This window comes from Petaurus breviceps, unplaced genomic scaffold (assembly GCF_028583685.1).
Source record: "Petaurus breviceps papuanus isolate PSGF00001 unplaced genomic scaffold, PetGlider_PUasm1.0 90397, whole genome shotgun sequence".
NCBI classification, from domain to species: Eukaryota; Metazoa; Chordata; class Mammalia; order Diprotodontia; family Petauridae; genus Petaurus; species Petaurus breviceps.
Window position 1 is genome coordinate 255,034 of NW_027187239.1, and position 23,006 is coordinate 278,039.

At 51.1% G+C, this 23,006-nt stretch overlaps 2 protein-coding genes across 3 annotated transcripts in view; both read left to right on the forward strand.

The window, feature by feature from the left end:
- Positions 1 to 23,006, forward strand: part of TMEM258 (transmembrane protein 258) — a 428,372-nt gene that overhangs the window by 248,540 nt on the left and 156,826 nt on the right. The window lies entirely within an intron of this gene.
- Positions 1,957 to 23,006, forward strand: part of FADS3 (fatty acid desaturase 3) — a 25,611-nt gene continuing 4,561 nt past the window's right edge. Inside the window, exons 1-7 of one of the 2 annotated variants that reach the window (XM_069108519.1) lie at positions 1,957 to 2,458; positions 13,842 to 13,952; positions 14,973 to 15,170; positions 16,630 to 16,731; positions 17,378 to 17,500; positions 18,218 to 18,278; positions 22,534 to 22,610. In XM_069108519.1, coding sequence (XP_068964620.1) covers positions 2,261 to 2,458; positions 13,842 to 13,952; positions 14,973 to 15,170; positions 16,630 to 16,731; positions 17,378 to 17,500; positions 18,218 to 18,278; positions 22,534 to 22,610 — 870 coding nt within the window. In that variant the 5' untranslated portion in view covers positions 1,957 to 2,260. Of the gene's footprint in view, positions 2,459 to 12,821; positions 12,925 to 13,841; positions 13,953 to 14,972; positions 15,171 to 16,629; positions 16,732 to 17,377; positions 17,501 to 18,217; positions 18,279 to 22,533; positions 22,611 to 23,006 lie in introns of those variants that run through there. The other variant, XM_069108520.1, reaches the window with a different exon arrangement.

Genomic DNA, 23,006 nt, shown 5'->3' on the forward strand with positions numbered 1-23,006 from the left:
GGGGATAAAGACCTGGACTTGGAGTCAGGAAGGACTGAGTTCAAATCCTGACCTAGACTATTACTAGCTGTGGGACCTTGAGGAAGTCACTTAACTGCTATCAGCCTCAGTTTCCTTGTCTGTAAAATGGTGATAAGATTGCACCTACCTCCTAGGGCTGCTGTGAAGGATACATGAGATGTATATGTGAAGGGCTTTGAAAACCTTAAAGCATTGGATAAATCGGATAAATGACAGCCCTTCGGGTGCCAGCCAGAGTGAAGCGTACTCAGTCGGGGCAAACAGGGCCCCTCGTCTGCCCGCCACCCCAGAGACAAGGAGCTGACGGCCAATGTCTCCCACTCCCTCCTCCTGGTTTTCCTGTCTACGATTGGCAGGGGCCCCTCACTTGGATGGTGCCAGCCCTGTGGGCAGCTCCTGGCTCCAGGTCATACGTGGCCCTGCCCCTGCCCCTCCTTGGGGGACCTGGCTCCCAACCAATCACTTCCCCAGCCATGGTGGAAGCACTGCCCACAGCAGCTCTGTCTGGGAAGGGGAGGGACATGAGGCTAGAGGCTTGGGAGGCCAGAAGGAAGGGATGGCTGAGGTCTCAGGACTGACCATCAGATCATAAATGACCCCAGAGCTAGTCCTAGAAGGGAGGCCCAGAGGGGCTCTCACTTGGCCAAGGTCACCTAGATCATAAGCAGAAGGAAGGGCTGGGATGCTGGGGTGGGGGATGGTGGAGGGGGGGGTGAGGGCAGCCAACACTGGCCAGGCCCCTCCAATCCCAATTCCTTCTGATCCCAGGAATCTCCCCTACAAACACCTTCCAAGCTGGGCATTCTTCCTGAGGGGACAACTCAGTGTATTTAGGCTCTCAAACTTGGGGTCAGGGGAGAGGCTTAAAGGGTCTACAGCCCCTCTCTGACACTTGTGGGTCTCACAGACCCTGGAGGAGTCACTTGAAATGGAGAGAAACCAGTAAAGAGAGAGTGCTGCATGTTGCATTGGGAAGAGTAAGAGGGCCTGGGTTCGAAATTCCTGTACTGCTGCTCCCTCCCCATGAAACTCGGGCCTTCTGGGAACTTCATCTGTAAAAAGAGAGGGCTGGGCTGTCTGGCTCCTCAAGGGGCCCTCCCCCCTCGAGGTCCCGATTGTCCGTTCTTACATCTCCTGTACCACAGCCTTCTCTCCCATTGATACCTTCTTCACTTCGCACCACACTGAGGGGGCTGGGCTACCCGGCCTCCAGGCTCCCTCCCAGCTCTGAATGTCTGATCCCCAGGACTTGCTGGCTCTCCCAAGTCCTTTCCAATGCTAGATCTCTGGTGCTCTCTGGACCTCAGTTTCCGGTTCAGTAAAATGGGACTGTGAATGCCTGTGCTCTCTGGGGCTGTATAGAAAGTGCTTTGTAAATGGGGCTTCGGCAAGGAAGGATGCATCCTTTCTCCTCTCTCCCTAGCCTCCCCACCTCTGCAGAGGCACGGGGGTGATGTGACCCCAGGTGAAACTAAAAGCTACTTGTTTTAATGAGCAATAATTATTATTATCACTTCTGTGATTCTTTGAGGCTTGTAAAGCACTCTACAAACATTTCCCATTTGATCCACTTTTGGGAGGCAGGTGCTGTTTTACAGATGAGGAAACTGAGGTTAAGCGAGTTTCCCAGGGTCTCAGGCAAGTCTTGATTCCCAAACCCGCTTTCCGCCGCCCCCTTCTTCTGCTCCCCTAGGCGGCGCAGTGCCTTGGAATCAGGAAGGTCTGAGTTCAAATCCTGCTCGGGACCCATGCTAGGTATTTTGTGCTTTGCCTTTCCGGGCAGCCCTAGGGTGGGGCAGTCTGGGGAAAAGGGGACGGTGTTTGGAGGGGGCAGTGACAAGCTCCCTGATTCAGGGGCAACCCTTCCTGTAGCCCAGGCCAGCCAATGGCAGGTTCCCAGGCCTGTTGACACAGGGCTTGGATTGGTGCCCAGGCTATCTACTCCCGGTGGCTGTGGAACGGCCAGAGGATGACGAGAGAGGAGGATGTGGAGGAGAAGGAGGGGGCGAGGCTGAGCTCCGCTGTCAATGGATTTATAAGGGGGGGAAAAGTTCTTTGAGGCGGAGAGAGCCTCTGGGAAGGGAGAAGGGCAGGCAAGGTGGCTGCGGAGGGAGAGGAGCCCGGGAGGAGGGGAGAGAGGACCGCCGGGGGAGAGGGGGCCGCTGCCCCGGCGTCCGGAAGGAGCGGAGGGACAGGGGGCAGCCAGGCGGAGCCGGAGGCGGGGGCAAGGAGAGGGGCCATGGGGGAGCCGGGGGAGGGAAGCGGGGCGCGAGAGACCCCCATGCCCACCTACAGCTGGGAGGAGATCCGGAAGCATTGCCTGCCCACGGACAAGTGGCTGGTGGTAGAGCGGAAGGTGTATGACATCACCCGGTGGGCTGATCGGCACCCTGGAGGCAGCCGTCTCATCAGCCACCATGCGGGAGAGGATGCTACGGTAAGGAGACCTTCGCCCCCTCTCCGACACGCTCCCCAGCGCACTCCGCGGCTGCCTCCGCTTTGGGGACCTTGTCCTTCGGAGGGAGCTGGGCGGGGCGAGCCTCTGTCCGGCCCCCGGCCCCGCTCCTGGGCTCGCCGCTGCGGGCCGGGGTGGGGGCCTCCCAATTCCCGTCCCAGGGTGCCTGGTCAAAGGCAGCTCCTGGAAAGGGACGGGCCAGGTGAGGCGCCCCGGCTGCGCAGGCCCGGTGTCGGGGGGGGGGGGCCCTGCTGACCCTTCGAGCCACAGAGGAGAGGGGGAACAGCAGTGCCGGGAGCCTCCTGCCAGAGGTTGGGGTGCGAGTCCCGGCTGTTACTCACAGGGCTCTGACAAAGGGTTTTCCTTATGACATCCCTGGAGGACTGAGGTGACATACCAGGGGCTGGTTAGAGAGTGGGGCCTGTGTGTCCCAGGAGAGGGTGCTAGGGGCTGGACAGGCATGGGAGGAGGGACCACTTTTGCTTTTCCCTCCGCCCTAATCTTAACGAAAAGACCCAGCCGAGACTGCGGGCAGTTCCCAAATGATGACCCTCAGGCTCCTTGAATCCCCACTTTTCAGATGCGGAAACTGAGACTGAGAGAGGAGAAGGACCTTGCCCAGAGTTCCCCAGGGAGTAAGTGGCCAAGGTCTAGCCTCCTCGGAAGGTTGCCTTAGCTAATCCTGCCTGCTGTCTTTAAGAGAGCGTTTCTGGTCAGGTCCCCCCACCTGGGGCCCCTTCCTTGGACCAGTGCAGGGAGGCAGGGGCCAAGCTTAGCTTCCAGAGGGAGGCAGATCCCCTGCACAGGCAGGAAGGCAAGAGGGGCAGGGCCCCAGCGGCTGGCTTCCAGGAGACTGGCTCAGACAGCCATGCCGGGCACCAGCCCTGGGTTTCAGTGAGTCACTGTTCTCCCCAGGCTGGCCAGCACGTGCCAGGCCCTTTTCCACCCGGGTGGAGCTCCTGGAAGAGCAGCTCCCTCTGTGTTGAGGGGGTGGGTAGTTGAGAAAGCGAGAGGGGTTCCAAATGAAAGGGGCGGCCTGCCCACAACACCATCAGGGCTTCACAACTGTATAAACAGCCATGTTAGATAACATTTCTTCACCCCAGTCCTGGGCATTGTAGATTAAAATTCCAGTGCTGGGGAGGTGGGACCTCAGAGACTGCTCTGCTTAGAGGCCACAAGGGATGGGGAGCTCACTACCTCCCAAGCACACCGTCCTGCTTTCACTCTGCTCTAAAGGAAGAATCATTGTTATCCCCATTTCATAAATGAGCAAACAGAGGCCCAGAGGAAGGTAATAGCTTGTCATCTGTCACACATCAAGGATGATGTGGAACTGGGATCTGAACTCAGGTCTTGGGACTCCAGGTTCAGCCGTCTTTGTGGTATAACCCACTGCTTCTTGGTCCCAGGAAACCAAAAATATTAGGTGAATTTTGTGAAGAAGGCAACATCTTTGGTGATTCCTGCCTCTCTTTCTGGCTCTGCCCTCAAGCTCTCTGCCTGAACTCGCTCAGCAGGCTGCCAGTCAGATTCCCCTCCAAAGTACTGATCAAGGGAGCTTGAGGTGTAGCCTCTCCCAGGGCACTCTGAAAGCCCGAGAGTCCTTCAGTAGCCAAGAAATGGCTCTCTAATGATGTCAGTGAAAGCAGGGGCCACCCCAATCCTCCTCTGCCAGGAACGTAGCCCCCTTTTCTCCACTTGCCTGCAAGACTAGCCCTGCCTCGCAGCTCACCCATTTTCCAGCTCTTTTCTCCGTGCTCAGGATACAAACAGGCCTTTCTGGCCCTCCAAGACTGTCCCCTGAGAGTCCAGGACCTAAGTCCAGAAGACCAGTAACTGGGAGGCTGTTCATAGGAAGCTAGAGTGCTTTTGGGTCAAGGGGCCTCAGCCCAGAACTTTGAACACTCAGCAGTGGAAAGCTATGTCTCTGGCCAGCTCTCCTTGAGAAACTAGGGCCAGGGGGCATGAAGCAATAGTTGTCCCATAAGCTGAGTAGGAATGAGGCCATACCAGCCTCCTCCCCTCCCCTCATCCAAATCCTGCTCTTCCCTTAAGGCCTACCTTCACCAGGAAGCCCACCCTGATTGCACAGTTCTATAGTGGTCTCCCTTCTCAGAACTCCACACTTTTTTGTCTAACCACTCAGTTGAGCTCTGGCACCTAGTGAGAGCTGGGAGGGACCACAGACACCTTCTGGCCACATGGAGGGAGTAATAGAGCTTTCGGTTCATCTGGTCCTGGGCTTAGAGCAAAAAGAAGCTGCAGAGGTCATTTTTCAGATGGGTAAACCGAGGCCCATAGAGGTGAAAGAGCTTGCTCCAGATAGTACAGGTGATAAGTAGCAGACCTGAAATCTGAACCCAGGGCCCTAATTCCAGATGCAGAGAAAACAGGATGACACATCTCTTGAGGGGTAGGTCCCCTTTCTTCCTTCCCTTAGCTCCCCACAGTGCCTAACATGGGGTTGGGCTCTCACTACATTTTTGCTTATTGAATTGACTAATTTAAACAACTGAATCCAGGATCCAGATGTGTGTGTGTGTGTGTGTGTGTGTGTGTGTGTGTAATATGCATTCTAAGGGTCAGCTAGCTGGCACAGTAAAGAATGCCAAGCCTGGAGTCAGGAAGGCCTGAGTTCAAATTTGGCCTCAGACACTTACTAGCTGTGTGACCCTGGACAAGTTGCTTAACCCTGTTTGCCTCAGTTTCCTCATCTGTAAAATTACCAAAAGGGATCAGGAGAACGAGATTGAAAGATGATTAAAACAACAGCCACAACATATGCATTCTAACCAGAGGTCTGAGGAGACGGACCAAAGGCATGCCCGAAGGACCGGCCAGCTCCAGACAGTCTGGACAAGACAGTCCAGCTCGAGCCACACAGACGGCAGCCTTTAGCGGATGTCAGATCAAGCCGAGACTATGGTTCAGAGCGGGAAACGCCCTCCTTATCAGGTGGCGGTGTGCAGGGCTGGCCCTGGACGTCTGGAGGTGCTGTCTGGGAGGGCAGGAATTGTTTGGTCTGAGTTTCGTTCCCAGGGGAGTGGGGCCTTCAGTTGCTGCCTCTGGGCTGGTCACTCCGCAGGAAAGTGCTTTCTATGTGAGGGGGGTTGGTACGTTATTATTAGCTCTCTTCTCTCTTTGTCCCACCCAGCCCTGTCGGAGTTCCCACATTCCTCTTGGCAGGACATTCCTCTGGTTGTTTTAAGTGAGGTCATAGGTTAGGCATCCTAGGAGATAGTGATGGGCTGCTTTTCAGGCCAGGGCAACCTCTTGGAAGGGAGCCACCCACCCACTCTGCACCTACACTAGCTGGTTATTGGTCATTTGGTCAAAAGCATCAATTAAATACTTATGTGTCAGGCTAAGCTTGTATGTGTGTGTGTGGGGGGGCCAAGAATTATTCCTGCCCCCCAGAGGCTTACATTCTAATGGGGAGACAATATGTAAATAACTGGGCATGTGTAAGGTATGCCCAGAGGAGGCAGAAGGTCATCACATGGAGGCAGCGCAGGGGGAGCCCAGGGAGGGCATCCTGTAGGAAGAGGTCAGGGAAGCTCAGGCAGAGGCAGAGGACAAGCATCTTAATGGTAAGGCAGAGCCAGCTTGTACTGGCTCAGGAGAGCTTGCTGCTATATTTTCTTTTGGAGGCAATCAGCATTAAGTGACTTGCCCAGGATCACACAGCCACTGAGAGTCAAGCGTCCCAGGCAGCATTTGAACTCAGGTCCTCCTGACTCCAGACTGGTGCTCTATTCACTGCACCACCTAGCCGGCCCTATTGTTATATTTTTGGTGTGAGCATTCACACTCCAGAAATCAGCAAAGGCTACAAATCTGGACTTCCCTCGCTGTTTTGTTGATTATCTAGACTTATGAAAATGTCAGAAATTTTGTAATCGTGGCTCAAACTTCCAAGCATGTCATAGGCATATTCCCCTCAGAGAGAACATTTATCAGCACACCTTTGATGCCAGTCATGGGGGAGAGCAGGACAAAGCAGCTACTGAGAGATTAGGGCTCAGTCAGTAACCTGGGGATTTGCCCACGGAAGCCTAAAGGCCCCACACAGAGTACACAGAGATCAGACCCATAGAGTGACCTTAGAATATAGGTCACAGCTGGGAGAGGTCGTAGAACACAGAATGTCATTAGCACAGAAATCGGTGGAACATAGAATGTCAGAACTTGAAGGCATCTCAGAATACAGAGTGTAAAATATCAGTGCTGAGAGACCTTAGAATGATAAAGGCTGAAAGGAACCTTAAAACATAAAATGTCAGTCAGAAAGGTCCTTAGAACACAGGATGTAGAATATTAGCTCTGAAAGGGACTTTAGAACATAGCACATTAGAGCCAGAAGGGACCTTGGAACCCAGAATGTTAGCGATGAAAGGGACTTTACAACCCAGAATGTAGAATCCAGAATGTTAGAGCTGAACACAAAATGGATAGTGCCAAGAGAAGTATTAGACCCTGGATGTCAGAACTGGAAGGAAGCAGGACTTGGAACGTCTGAGCTGAGAAGGATCTTTGAACATCAAACATCGGAGCTAGAAGGAACTCTAGAGCCTAGGACTTGGGGCCGCCCAGAGTCTCACCGGCTCTGTTGGACTTCACCTAACACTACAAGGCTGAGGTACTCGGAGGATGTCATCACAGAAAGCCAGTAGTAGTCACAGGGCACACAGCCTGAGAACCCGGGAGCATTGTAGAGATTATCATTGCTTCCTAGGAAAACAATGAGGATGCCAAGCAAAGTCCTGGCCACTGTCTTGTTCTTCCCTACTCTGTGACTCAGAATTAGAGCTGCTCATCGTTGAACCTCCTACGATACTATGGCCAGACTCTTGGCTTCCTTTCAGACTGGGCTCTGAAAGCTGCTGAACTCCACACAGGCTCCTGAGACATGTAGTACCCCCTGAAAACCCAAGGCAGACTCATGGTGCTGCTTAAACCTAGGCTGCTTCTCCCTGTAGCTGAAGAGGGAAGCTGGGAAAAAGCTTGTGTGTGCTTGGGGGAGGCTGGTAGATCGCCCCTCCTCTAAGGTGACTGGGGTGGGGGGGGGGGGGAATGACATTCCAAGCCACCTCGAAGTAACCATAGTGAGATCAAAGGTGAGTGCAGCGGGCTGAGCCACTCACCACGTGCCACCCCACCCAGACAGATACTGGTCCTCCTCCCCTCAAAAGCTTCCCCGGCGCTTTACATGGGATCCCAGAATCTTGATGCCTGCAGGGTGTGCAGTGGTAGCTGGCAGAGAGAAGGAGGACTGATTATGTAAGATGCCTCAGAACTAAAGTAGGTGGGCAGGGCACCCCCAAGAGGTTAGCACCTGGTTCTCTATTCCCATCTATGACCTGGCCTGGCTTTCATTCTTACTTTTGCAAACCACAGCCTCCCCACCAGTGTCTAAGAAGGATATCAGGCTAGAATTATATCCATCTGCCATGCTGTAGATATTTCTTACGTAAGGGTATGGGTCTAAGAAACTGAGAAGCTGCTTCCCTGAATTCTCTCAAGGGGAGGGATGGCTCTTAGATTATTGTTTCCAGCTTAGCTCCTTCCTACCACAAAAGCAAGCAAGCAAAGCCCATTTATCCAAGCAAGACAGTAAATAGAAGTCGGGGGAGTTACTCAGACTGTAATGGACCACAGAAAAGGCCATAGGAAAGAAGCCATTGAGCTGGAGGGCAATCAAAGACTTCAGCTCCAACAGGGGCAATGATCTTACCAAGGGCAGAGTCGGTCTCAGTCATCTCTGGGGTTGCAAGCATTGGAGATGGAGGGAAAACTGGAGGCTGGCCTCCCCTCTGGCTGCCTGACTCCAGCCTGACATTCAAGTTTGCTCCCTGTTTCTGCCTGGGGGTCCTCTCTGGAAGCCTCTGCCCCTTACACAGACTCGCAGCATCAGGCTCAGCCTTCTTGCAGTCAATCAGGAGTTGAATCTTCTGCATATGGCAACCACCACACACAGTATGCCAGGAGGGGGAGGGAGAGAGGGTGTTCGGATCCATCTGATCCTCTCCACATCCCTCCTCAAGCTCCCTCCTTTCTCTTGGACCCCAGACTAACATTTCTTATACACAGTTCTCTGCATCTCATATCCAGGTCTGCTTTGCTCAGAACTCTTCATTAGCTCCCTATTACCTAGTGAAGAGAATTCAGACTGCCCCACCTGGCTATTCAAGAGACCCTCTTTAAATTCTTCAAGGCCCTCCCCAAAATGGTGCCACCCAGCCCCCACTTTTCACACTTTCAGGTCTACCGATATACAGTGCCGACACATAGTGGGTGTTTAATCAATGCTCCTTGACTTGGCTACTGCACATACACAGCTGTCTCCCACATCCAACCTGTTCTCTGTGCCTTCCCCTTGTTTGCCTGTTGAGTTCTTACCCATCTCTGAAAGCCTGACTCAAATGCTTCCTCCTCCGTGAAGCTTTCCCCATTGCAAACCAGTCCTGGGCTTCTCCCTTTGGTCCCACATGTATGACTTGCCTTTCATGCCTCCGATGAACATCTCCGGCAATTTGCTCATCTACGAGATGGACTGTGGGACTCTTATTTGCTTCTCCTGCGCATCTATGGCACACCTTGTCTTCCCATGATGCTTGAGGACCTCCTGAGCACTCTCCTCACCAGGGCCCCATGAGGGAGACAGAGAAAGGCTCAGCACCTTCTTTTTTCTGGAGGAGAGCTGAGTGATTGCTTAGGGAGTGGCAGGGCCAGCAGTCAAACTCACATCGCACACCAGGCCAGGGCTCTCTCCAGTTGGGCTGGCCACCTTTCTCTAGATCTTGGACAAATCCCTTTTCTGAACCTCATATGTTTGTCTGTAAAGTGGGAATATCAAGGCTGTGTTCCCTTATTTCACAGGGTTGTACAGAAAGCCCACTGAAATATTCTTATCTACTAATATAAGGACCGTTTTTAAGGATCACTGTGGCAGGGGCTGGAGCACTAGGTCTCAGAGTCAGGAACACCAGGGGTTAATTCCAGCCTTCAGGCCCTGCTGGTCACATAGCCTGTGAGTACCTAGCCTTGCTGTGTGCCCTGGAAATCTCAAAGACCAGAAGTTACAGGTGCTGACAAGGCCTGACCTCACAAGTCTAGTCCAAAAAAATCATCACACTGGCTGGCATATAATGCATCAGCGTTGGCAGACCATTCATGGGCATGATCAGGTCTGATACTCATGCCAGCCCTCTATTCCCATTTTAGAGATGAAGGAATTGAGGCTCAGAAAGGACAAGTGATTTGCCCAGGGTCACAGGGCTGTAAGAGTTTGTCAGGGAGAGGGGGATCTTCTGTGACTCCAAGCCCATCTGGAATAAGACAACATCTCCCCTGCCTGCCCCTCTGTTCACACACTGAATAGTAGCCCCCCATCCTGTACCTTGCTGAGGTATCCAGGGAGACGGGAAGTGCCTCTGGGGGAACAGGAAACGTGACTCATCCCCAGCTGGGTTGCGGCCAGATGGGGAAGAGGCCAGTAGTGACCTCACCCCCAGAGCGGACGCTATTAATAGAAATCCGTAGGGGGTTATGTTCGTGTATGTGGTGTGTGTGTGCATGCATGTGTGTGGTATGCGTGAGTATGTATGTATGGGTGTGGTGCATGTGTGTGGTGTGTGCATGTGTGTGGTATGTGTGGGTGTGTATATATGGGCGTGGTGCACTGTGTGGTATGTGCACGTGTGTGATGTGCATGTGTGTAGTATGTATGAGTGTGTATGTATGGGCGTGGTGCATGTGTGTGGCGTGTGTATGGGTGTGGTGCATGTGTGCATGTGTGTGGTGTGTGTGCATGCGTGTGGCATGTGTGTGTGTGTGTGTGTGGCCTCCAGACTGGGTCTCAGAGCTCCCTGAGGGTCTGTCTGCTTCAGCCTGGCCCCTGCCCTCTCATCCATTGTCTCCCAGCCTGGGTAGGGCTGAATTCATGCTCCTTCCCAATCTTAGGAGAGCCCAACATGCCCCCTCCCCCCATCTTACAGATAAGGAAACTGAGACCTAGAAAAGGCAAGAGCCAAACAGGAATTAATAGAGGCAAGAGTTGAGCTCCGAGCTCAGCACCTGCCTGGGACATGGTCACTGACTGACTAAGCCAAGTCATCTAAGTGCAGGGCAGCCAGGGCTCCTTCCACAGCCTGCTCCTAATGAGGAGAAGGACTGGAGGCCCAGGCTTCCTCCTTCCCTCAGGTGGAATTCATTTCCAGGGAGGTGAGAACTTGGCTTGGCCCTTCCACTCAGCCAGGCCCCTAGGGTTTAAAGTTAGAAGGAGCCTTGATGCAATGCTCTCATTTTAATGGTGGGAAATGGAGGCCCAAAGAGAAGTGGGGCTTTTGGGGAGGCAGTTGGGTTGAGATAATTTGCCCAGGGTCACACAGCTAGTGAGTGTCCAAGAACAGATTTGAACTCAGGTCCTCCTGATTCCAGGGCTAAGGCTGTATTGACTGCACCACCTAGCTCAGTCAGCACCACCAAGGTCAGTCAGCAAGGGCATGGGCAGCCAGTATTGAGACAAGTCCAGTGACTATAACTTGGCCTAAGGTGCCAATGGGTGTGTATGTGGGGGGGGCAGGGAATAGTACAGCTTCCTCCCTGGGTCAGTCTGGAGACCCCCCACCCCCCATGCCTTGGCTGCCTTGTAATGCAGCTCTGCTCCCTCAGCTGGCCCCACTGCCAGGGGCCCAGCACCACCACGCCCCTATCCTAGGCCCTAGTTCCTCCACAGATTCCAGGGGAAGGAGATTGTCCAGAGCAGCAGATCTCAAAGTGGGATGTTGAGACCTTTCAGGAATACTCAAGTCAAAGCCATTTTAATAATAGTATAATAAAAAATTATCATTATACTATATTATAATAATACATTGGATATTGGATTAATATTTAATCTCTCACATTACTATATTATATAATATGCTCTATAATATATTAGAACATTTCCTATTATGGTGAATAACAATATATATATATAACCCACATGAACAAAAGCTCCTGGGGAGAGGAGCTTAATAATTTGAAAAGCATAAAGGCGTCCTGAGACAAGAACATTTGAGAATCTGCCTTCCAGAAGATGCCTCCCCCTTCCTTTTCTGCTTGATTCATTCAGCATCGGATCGTCAGTGGGCATTTAAAAGGGAAGTGATGATCACAAAAACTCCAGTACGGCTTCACCAAGGAGAGGCAATGACAGGCCAGCCTCACTCCCTCTTTTTGACAGGTCAATCTAGGAATGCTGCAAGGAACATCCTCAGTGTTAAGATTTCAGCAAAGCATTTGAAAAAGTCTCTCATGCCAGTCTTCGGGGGGCGGCGGGGGGAGGAAACCTGGAAAACTCTGGTCTTTGTGATAGAACAGTCAGGTGTCTTCAGACCTGGTTCAGTGACCAGACCCAATGAACAATCTTCAATGGGTCAATAGCAGCCAATAGGGAAGTCTCTAGTGGAGTGCCCCAGGGATCTACCCGATGCCATTTATCATTTTTATAACTGGTTTGAATAAAGGCATAATAAGATGGCATGCTGATCAGATCTTCCCGTGACAGAAATCTGAGAGGGTTAGCTCACCCTGATAGGCCAGGATCAAGAGCGATCAAGGTATTCGTAGTTTAGAATGAAGGGTCAAATATAATAAGATGATATTGAATATATGTGTATCTATACATATATGTACATACATACATAAATGTGTGTGTTTTATATATGTTCATATACCCCCACCACACACATACACACCCATTCATTCCTACATGTGGGTTTAGAAAATCAGCTTCGTGAACAACTCCCTGAAAGGGGAGGGATGGACCCATAGCACAGCCAACCTCTGCCCTCTTGGTGGAGAGGGGTCAGGGGCTATTTGGGCAGAATATTGTCAGTATATGATTTTTATCTGATTTTTATGGACATCTTTTGTTTTTTACATCACCTTCATTTCCAAATATGATGCTCCTTCCCCCCTGCAAGGAGCCATGCCTTATTAAAAAGATTTTAAAAGAAAACAAATCACAAACTGACCCAAACCAACCAACACATCCACAGTGACTGACAGTGTTTACAATAGTCCACACCCATAGCCCCCCCCCCCCCACTTCTACAAGGGGGAGCATTGTCTCACCTCTTCTCCAGGATCAATCTTGGTCACTACAGTTAGAGATGGAGTACTTCCAGAGGTGGCTGGTGTAATGACAGGAGACATGAATTAAACTTGTTTGAACAAAATGGTTTTTTTTTTTTTGAATCAGCTTCCTGAGTGTGAATGGCAGGGGGTGGGGTGGGGGGGAGGGTGTCAGACAAGAACTCCTTTTAAAAGGTCTGGGAGTTTGGGCAGACTGCAAGCTCTGTGTGAGTTAATAGGTCATTGGGGTAGCCAAAGAACTCATGCCTTCCCAGGGGGCAGTGAAGAGGGAGGCAGTCATCTTGCTGGACTCCATCTTGGAGAAGGTTGGATTCAGCTGGGGGTGTCCTATTTTGGGAAGGATAGAGATGAGCTAGGAGCTATCCAGAAGAGAGTAGCCAAGATGGCCGTGGGCTTTGGGCCCTGGGTTGAAGGGCCTAGAGAAGAAAAAAATGGAAGGGAGGGGGAGGGGAGGAATGTAGCTTTCTCTGAGGATTTGAAGGGCTGTCTGTCACGAAGAAGGGAAGTTCAATTAGATTTGTTCTGCTTGGTCCCAGGCAGAACTGGGAGGGGACAGATGCAGGCAGCAAGATCCTTAACCATCACAGTTGTATGGAAAGAGAAGGGGCTGCCTCTGAAAGTGTGTCTGTGTGTGTGTGTGGGGGGGGGGGGCTAAAGGGCCCCTGTTGAGGATGGTGCTGGAGAAGCTATCACTGTTCAGAGTCCGCATGGACGAGAGGGCTTCCAAGGCTTCCTAGTCGGAGATTCTGTAATTTCCTCTCGGTGTGGGGCTATGGCTGTCCCATCAGAGGGCAAGAACTGAAAATCCAAGGATAAAGGTCTTCTGGAGAGCTGTCCAAAACAGTCAATCCAATTTTCAAAGGGCAGTAACAGGAAGGGTTCACAACAGGATCCCAATAGCTTATATTTACACCGTTGCCTTATGGGTAATCAAGCATGAGATTAAAAGCCTACTAAGTACTAAGAGCTAAGGCTGCGAAGAAAAGCAGAAGACACTCCCCTCCCCCCAGTCTGATGGGGGAGATATGCAGCAAGCAAACAATTTCAACTGTTGTAAAGGCTCTAGAGCCACAGACCCAGGCTGCTGATTCAGGCTGGCCACCGAGGGGGTGGAGAAGAAGCAGGGCTGGTGGGAGCCTGTTGGGCTAGGGCAGTGGTGATCCGCCTCCCTCTCCTGTGGGCCTTGTCTGTGACTGTCCGAGCATCTCTTCTCCCCACCCAGGATGCTTTCCACGCCTTCCACCAGGACCTGTGTTTTGTGAGGAAGTTCCTGAAGCCCCTGCTGATTGGGGAGTTGGCCCCTGGAGAGCCCAGCCACGACCGACAGCAAAATGTGAGTTAAGATCCCTTTCTTTGCAGAAGAGATGAGGCACCACACACCCTGTGCCACCAGGACACAACCAAGTATCCCCCAATTCCCAAAGCCTAACCTCATCCCTCCATCACTCAAAAAACTCCCATGGCTCCCCATTATATTATAAGGTCTTGGAGAGACGTCAGAGATTGCCTAGTCCAGCCTTCTCATTTTATAGATGAGAAGCTAAGGCCCAGGGATGGCAAAGGAGCTGCCCAAGGTGTTAGAGGAAGTAAGCTGTAGACAGAGAGTTCGAGAACAATCTAGTCTATGTGCCTTACTCTTTCCATTCCACAATGGCTGCCTTAAATGGTAATAAGGTTCTTCCGGACAGTCCGGGTCCTCTGGAAGGATGCAGTGAAATGATAAGTGGGGAAAAGCTTCTAGAATCCTACTCACTGGCTGTTCATTGAATAGAAGAATGGATGAATGAGAAGTCTTGGATGGATGGATGGATGGATGGATGGCACTTATTTAAAATCCCTTCTTTGCTGACCCATCCTCTGGACCACCCTCAGCACCTCTTTCTCAGACCCCCAAGTCATAACCATTGCATCCACTATGGTGACATGGGAATAGTGTTGGATTTGGGCGTCCCACCCAAGGGTGACCTTGGGTCAGGCGCTGCCCTCCAGAGGCCTCGGTTTTCTCATCTGTAGAATGGGACAATTGTGCTTCAATCATAAACTCACACAGTTGTAGGATTTCACAGGTGCTAGGGCATCTCTGAGGGCATCCGACCTCTTCTCTACAACAAAGCCTCCAGGGACAGGGAGCTCACCACCACACAAGCTGGCCTCCTTTACTCTGGAGATCCCTTTCACCCCTCAGAGAGAGAAGAACTTATGGAGAGTGATGTGTGCTTGCCTTCTTCCTGCCTGGCCAAGGAGATGGGCTGTGCCCCCAAATGGGGACTGGGCAGAAGACTCAGGATCCTAGATTTAGGGCTGGGATAGACCCAGACACCTGCCCGACTCACCCCTCCTCTCTCCCCACTAGGAGCAGCTGATTGAAGATTTCCGTGCCCTGCGCAAGGCTGCAGAGGACATGAAGCTGTTTGAGGCCGATACTGAGTTCTTCTCTCTCATGTTGGGGCACATCCTGCTCATGGAGGGGCTTGCTTGGCTGGTGATCTACCTCCTGGGCCCTGGCTGGGGCCCCACCATCCTCGCTGCTGTGGTCCTGGCCGTCTCTCAGGTGAGCTTCCTTGGGCTGGGGACCTGGAGGACTCACAGAATGTGGGAGTCTGTCTAAGCCAAAGCTGGCTGTCATCCAGCCTCGATAATTGAGATATGGCTGTATGAACATGGGCCATCATTTTGTATAGCAGATGGACAAGGGCTCCTGAAAATCTGTTTTTACTGAATTTTTGTTAATTGAAATAACTCATTTTAAGTGCAAGGGGAGGAGGTGTGGATGGAGCTGCATCCCAGGGTAGATACTGTTACTTCTTTATCTTTTGTGTAAATGAGGTTTCTTCAGACTGAGTTGCCTTGAAGGTCCCCACACCCCACACTCACACTGTATCCACAGGGACTCCCCCCCCCCCCTCCTGGTGCAAATCAGATTTCCAGACTGTGGAGTGGAGTAGGGGGTGGGGATGAAGGGAAAGGTGAACAAACCCTGCTGTTACCTCCCTGGCTCAGAAGTCTCACCCCACCTCTTACCAAGGCAAGATCAGAAGCAAAGACAAGTCTGATGTTGAAATTCTTCAGTGGCTCCTGTTGAGCAAAGAATAAACCTTAGTCTAGCATTCAAGGCCCTGAGCAGTCAGGAAAGGTTAGCTGGTTACTTGTCCAACTCAGTTTCACATTCCTTCTCTGCTTGATGACCCCAGGGCAGATGGGTGGAGTATTCATCTTGTAGTCAGGAAGATGTGAATTCCAATCCTGCCTCATATACTGACCAGCTGTGTGACCCTGGGCAAATCATTTTTCGGGGCTTCAATTTCCTCCTTTGTAAAATGAAGGCACTGGACTAGATGACCCCTGAGGTGCCCTATCCCTCTAGAGGGATGAGAGCTGTGATCCCTGGTATCAAAAGGCCCCCTCTTGCTTCTGTGGTCATTCTCTGTACCCTGAGACCTGGGTTGTTATAATAACAACCAACAATTACAAAGGGATTTATAAAGTTTTGCAGAGTTCCTGTTCTCTCATTTGAGTTTCACAACAAATCTGTGAGGTCAGGGCTATGTTTATGAAATGAGGAAACTGAGGCCAAGAGCCCTCGAGGCACGTAGCTGGGTGTGTGGTGATCCAGGTCTTTCTGGTTCTTATGCTCTATCCATTAGGCAACCCTACCTATAACATGGAGGCTTTCAAATCCCTTTCCTTCAAGCCTCAGCTCAGATGCCTCCTCCTCCTTGAAGCCCACCCTGATTCCCCCAACTGAAGTGATCTGTCCTCCTCTGATTTTTCTGGAGCCCTTTGTCTGGGTCTCCCCCATATCCCCATCATTCTCTACCTTGTATCCTACATAGGTGTCTCTCTGCCACCTTCCACCAAGGATCTTCGAAGGTTTTCGGTTTGTTTCTTTGTGTCTAGCACCAAGGACAGGGCCTCTCACACAGGGCTTAATAAGGGCTTTTCGAATTGAATGCATTGAGTGGGATCCTGGGCTAAGCCCTTTGAGCTGCCCATCTGGCTTCTCTCCCCAGGCTCAGTCTTGGTGTCTGCAGCATGACCTTGGACATGTGTCTGTCTTCAAGAAGTCCAGGTGGAACCACGTGGCCCAGCAGTTTGTGATGGGGCAACTGAAGGTAAGGACTGGGGACCAGGCCCTGGATATGTGTGTAGAGTCCACCTGTTCCTCTTTCCCTCAGGAAAGCCAGAGCTCCCTTCCCTTGGAGCTTAGGGAGGTGGCCAGGTAGAGTGCAAAGGGCTCCCGGCTAGATGCTGGGAAGCCTTGTTTGGAGGCCCCCTAACTCAGTATGTCATGTTGGGCAGCTCATCTCTCCTCATCAGAAAAATGAAGGGGGTTGGTTGGTTCTGGATGAGTCAATTCAGGTCATCTCAGGTCCCTCAGCTCTAACATTTTATGTTCTGCCCTATGGTCCCTCTTAGCTCTTAACATCTGACAATTCCATAATTGAACACCAAGACTCCATCTGTAATTGAGGGGAAATCACCACTTGAGTAGTCTTTTTCTAGAGAGGTGATGGGGGGGGGAGGGGACAAGACCCCCTAGACCCTCTGACATACTGACCTGGGCTTATGGGATGTCCTCAACTCACTTGGGGGAGGGTATCCAACCATGAGCTCACTTGACTGTCTTGTCTGGGTGTTTTGGAGTGTGCGGTCAGATAGGCTCCTTCAGGTCCTAGCCCCTTCCTTCCTTCTTTCTACTCCTGTGCTGTTGCCTTCTGTCCCTTGAACTTGATGCTGTCCCCCCCTCATGTTCCACAGGGTTTCTCGGCCCACTGGTGGAACTTTCGCCACTTTCAGCACCACGCCAAACCCAACGTCTTCCACAAGGACCCAGATGTGACATTGGCCCCTGTTTTTCTCCTGGGAGAGTCATCAGTAGAGGTATTGGCTGAACACCCCATGCCACCAAGGGTGGCTCTCCAGTCTCTGGAGGGAGGAGGAGATGAACAGAATTTAGGCTCTGTGGCCCTCATGGCTCCCCCAAGCCTAGCTTGAGAGCCAGTTCAGGGGTAGAGGGGAGACCCTCTTTACTTTGCTCACTGGCTCAAGATTCATTAGCTCAGGGTTGAAAGTGGAGACAGAAGTTTAGGGTTGGGGAGAGCGTTTCTCATCTGACCCAAGGGGCTTCATTCTGTTCCATCCCTGACCCCAAGCATGGACCCTGAAACTTCTTGATGCCAAACATTGATCAGCCCTTCTAGTCCCAGCCACTGCCCAGGCCTCTTAATCCTGGTCATAGACCAACCTCCCTAATCCCAACCATAGACAGGCCCCTAATCCAACCACTCTCAGAACCCCTGACCCACACCGTAGGCTAGACTTCGAATCCTTGTCCATTAAGGGCACGTGAAGGTAAGAGTGTGGATAATGCTGAGCCTACCTCCTGCTGGTAGAAAAATAAGTCAGGAGGCAGGTCTTGTTTATCTACTTATGAAGAAAGGATGGGGTACATGGGAACTGGAGACAGTCAAGCCCTTGTTCTGGCCACCACATGACCAAAGCAGCTGTCATCACCCAAGACTCCAGAAGAAGCTCCGTACGTTCCCATGCCATTCTTCCCTCCTCACCCAGCTCTCCTTTTTCCTCCTTTTCCTTCAGTATGGCAAGAAGAAGCGGCGGTACCTGCCCTACAACCGCCAACACCAATATTTCTTCCTAAGTGAGTATTCTGGTTCCCCAGGGCTCCTACCCCCCCCCCCCGGCTGTCTGCCTTCCTAGGACCTTAGGACCTGGGGCTGGGTGGGGCTTGGACAAAGGCATAGGTTGGTAATACACTGGATGAGTGTAGTAGAGCCAGTATCCAAAAGCCAGGGGTGGAAGGGGGAGAGGGAGGGCACGTGTACCCACCGTATGCCAAGCAGTGCCAAGCACTTTACAAATATCTGGTTTGATCCTCACAACAATCCTGGGAGGCAGTTGCTGTTATTGCTTTGCAGTTGGGGAAACTGAGGCAGGCAGAGATGAAGGGATTTGCTCAGGGTCATATAGCTAGAAAATACCTGAATCCAGATTTGAACTCAGGTCTTCCCGACTCCAGGTCCAGAGTGTCATACAATCAGCCTCAGTCTAAGACAAAACCCACAGGGATAAATGTAAAGTTTTGCACTTGGGCACAAAAAAAAATCAATCTCACAAGTATAAGATAGGGAAGGATGACTACATATCAGTCATTCTGAAGAAGACCTGGGGGCTTTAGTGGGCCACAAGCTCAGTCTGAGTCAGCAGTGGGATGCAGCAACCAAGAAAATTCCATATGATCCTGGGTGAGGCCTCTAGGAATAAAGGGTGGAGATTGCCTCAGTCAACTCTGCCCTGGACAGACCTTATTTGGAGCATTGCATTCAGTTCTGGAGACCACAGATTAAGAAGGATGTGGATAAGCTGGAAGATGGCCAGGAAACAGCAGTAGGCATTCCATTTTCTCTTTATCCACCATTTTGTGAAGTTAAGTCTCAGTCACCTGAGTTTGGAGAACTCACAAGATTACGCCTCCCCCCGCCCCCAACACATACACACCAAGAGTCACCCAACTTAAAGAATGTCACAAAATGACCCCCTTTCCTTCTCTCCTCAGTCTCCTGATTTTCTCCCAATCACTGTCCAGTCAACCTTCATCCACACCCTATCTTCTCCTCCAATAAGAAATCAGTGTCTTAGCCCTTTTATCCCATTTTCCATTCCTTCCAAACTGTATATTATTTGGCAAAAACCAAAGTTTTAGGTTCTTGACTACTTTGTTTTGCAACCGCAACTCTGCTAAATTAATTGCTTGTCTGCATGATACTTGGCTTAATTATTTAACTGTAATAATGGGGAAGAGCCTTGAACCCATGAAAATGAGGATCAGTCTTCCTCTTTAGCCTGGAGAAGTGATTCTGAACCCCTGTAAGTCAACATCAAAACCCCCTCCCCACCCCACCAGATCCCATCTTTTCATCTCCTCCACATCTGTCCCTAAAGTCCCAACCAAATGCTACCTCTTAATCTTCTTAATCAAATGTGGTGCTCTCTGGAATACTTGTTCCATAGGCAACAACCTTTCCTTCATCCTAAATCTTTTCCTCTTCAACTCCTTCCATCTACTAGCTCCTACTGAAACCTGGTCCTCCCCTAATACAGCCTCCCTGGTCATTTTCCCACTACTGTCCTTGGTTCCCTGGTGGAGACAAGGAGTTAGGATACTCTGTTCCTCACTGCCTCTTTCAGACACTCTCCCTGCCTCCATCACTCTAGCCTCTCTCCCTTTGAGGTTCATGCTACTTGTATCTACCACCCAACTGAAATCCTAGTAGGTGTTGTCTATAGACCTCAAGTTGACTCCCTTTTCCTCTCTTCCCCAACTCCTGCCCTTCTGTTAGGGAACTTCAACGTATATAGAGACTCTTACTCAAACACCCTAACCATTCAGTTCCTCAACCTATTTTCCCCAAGAGCTTCTTTTCCACCCTGCCTCAGCCTTGCACAAAATGGGTATGACCAAGGGTGTGAGCTTGCCATTACCCACAAAGGGACTACCTCCTTGCTCAAGAATTCTGGAATTCCCCAAAGGACCACAACACAGTGGCTTTTCACCTCTCCCTCTGCCTTTCCCTACAAAGCTGTTCCTCTGTACTGTAACCTCTAATGCCTTAATTCTCTCCTCAGGCCATTCCCCTACAATAGCCATCTCCATCCCTTGCAGAACTAATTCAACTGTGCACTAAATTCCTCTCTTGAATACCTAGCCCCTGATTATGGCCAGCCAAGCCTTAGCCTTGAATACTCCCACCATTTGCCACCTTCACTCCTACCCATATGCTGCTAAATGAAGGTAGAGAAAATTACACAGCCATTTGTTCTGGGTCCTAAGTTACGTAACCTTAAGTGGGCCCTCCCTGCTGCTAGGCAATCCCATGCTACCTGCTTTATCAATCCCCATCTCTGCAGCAGCTCTTCCACACCTTTTCATCCCTCCCATGGCTCTCCCCTCCCCCGTTGAGAATCTTGCCTCAAATTTTAAGGAAAAACAGCCATTTGCTGTGAGTTCCCTCTTCTCTTCTTCCTCATCCATCAGTCAGGTGCCTTCTGCCACTCTTTTTCCTAAACCTCTGTCTCCCATGATGAGGTGCCCTAACTCCTGAACACAGCCAACCCCTCTATTTGTTAAAGCAACTCTATTGCATCCTGTCACCTGCACCAGATCGCCCCTCTGTCACCCCTACTGATCTTTAGTTGTTTCTTCTCTGATGGCTCATTCCTACTGCCTAAAAGCATGCCCGTTTCTCCTCCATCCTTGGTCCTTCCATCCCCACACCTGTCCTGTGTCTCTTCTGCCCTTTATGGCTAGGCCCTTTCAATCTGACTTCTAAACCGATTATTCCAAGGAAACTGCTCCCTCCAAAGTTATTAATGACCTTTTAGTTGTTGAATCCAGTGGCATTTTCTCAGTCCTCATTCTCCTTGACCTCTCAGTGGCTTTTGACACTGTAGCTCACCCTCTCTTCTCTCTGGCTCTTCAGGACCCCCCTCCCTCTCCCTGGTTCTCCTCCCCCCTCTCTGACCACTCCTTCTCTGTCTCCTCTGCTGGGTCCTCCTTCAGATCACACTTTCTAACCACAGGTGTCCCTTGGGGCTCTGCCCAGGCCCTCTTCTCTTCTCCCTCTGTACCACTTCACTTGGGGACGTATTGGCTCCTCTGGATTTATCTTCCCTGTGCTGCTCACTCTTAAATCCCCCTCTCCTGCCCCAGCCTCTCTGCTGACCTCTGATCTCACATCTCCAACTGCCTTTCAAACATCTCAGAATGGATATCCAGGAGACATCTTCAGCACAACGTGTTCCAAGCAGAAATCATCTTTCCCCTGAGCCTCCCCACTCCTACCTTTCCTGTTACTGCAGAGGGCACCACCCCTGGACCAATCCCCCTGGCTCACAGCCTACGACTCATCCTGGACTCCTCTCATTATCTTGCCCCTCCTATCCAAGCTGTTGTCAAGACCTGTCAACTTCATTTTTGCAGCATCTCTCAAATATTTCTGCTTTTCTCCTCTGACACTGCCCCCATCCTGGTGCAGACCCTCATCCCTCACACCTGGATTATTGCAGTAGCTGCTGGGGGGGGGGGTCTGCCTGTCTGCAATCCACCCCCTCCAATCCATCCTTTGCTCAGCCACCAAAGGGATTTTCCTAACATGCTGCTCTTATCATGTCCTCCCCTACTCAATAAACTCCAATGGCTCCCTATCACTTCCAGGAGCAAATGAAAAATGCTCTGTCTGGCCTTCAAAGCCCTTCATAACCCATTCTTTCTTTCCTTGCCCCTGGGTATTCTTTGATCCAGCAACACCAGCCTCCTGCTGTTCTTCTAACAAGACACTCTGGGCATTTCCTCTGTGCCTGCTAACTCTCAGATTCTGGGATTCTCTGGTTGTTGGGTCCAATCTCCTCAAAGAAGGAACAGGCCCAGCAAGGGGAAGAGATTTGGTGGAGGCCACACCAGTAGCAGTAGTACAGAGCAGGGATTCAAACCTGATTCCTCTCACCCTAAAGTGGAGTTGGGTTCCGAGAACTGACTCATTCCCCTTTTCAGGGCCATAGCTTCCTCATCCATGAAATAACAGTAGCTGACATTTAAATAGCATTTCAAGGTTTGCGTGATCTCATTGGAGCCTCACAACACCCTTGGAGGGTAGATGCTATTGTTATACCCAGCTTAAAGATGAAGAAACAGGCCTGAGGACACCAATTTCCTCCTTTGTGAAATGTGGCTGGTAGACTCAGTGTCCTGGACCATCCCTTCCAGCTCTGGATCCTGAGTCCCCCCTGCCTTTGCCCTAGACACCCCCCCCCCCCCAGCATCTGCTCAGCTAAGCTATCTCTCCATCAAGCCCTAGGGCAGCCCCTCCCTGCTAACAGGCCCTTCCCTGTCCCCACAGTTGGGCCACCCCTCCTCACACTGGTGAATTTCGAGGTGGAAAACCTGGCCTATATGCTGGTGTGCATGAAGTGGATGGTGAGTGATGGGGCCGCTGTGGTCCTGGGGAAGATGGTGAGGGAAGAGACAGAGACAGTGGGGGAGGAGAATGGTGGAGGGAGCTGTCTTGAAAGGGTGTGTGTATGTGTGTGTATGTGTGTGTGTGTGAGAGAGAGAGACACAGAGACAGAGAAAGAGATAGAGACAGACAGAGAGAGACAGAGAAACATAGAGAGACAGAGAAAGAGACAGAGAGAGACAGAGAAACAGAGACAGAGACAGAGAGAGAGACAGAGAAACAGAGACAGAGAAGGGATGAGGGAAGGAAGTGGGGAGGGAGAGACAGAGACAGAGAGAAGGAGGGAAGGAGGGAGGCAGACAGAGACTGAAATATATATATATATATATATATATATATATATATATATATATATA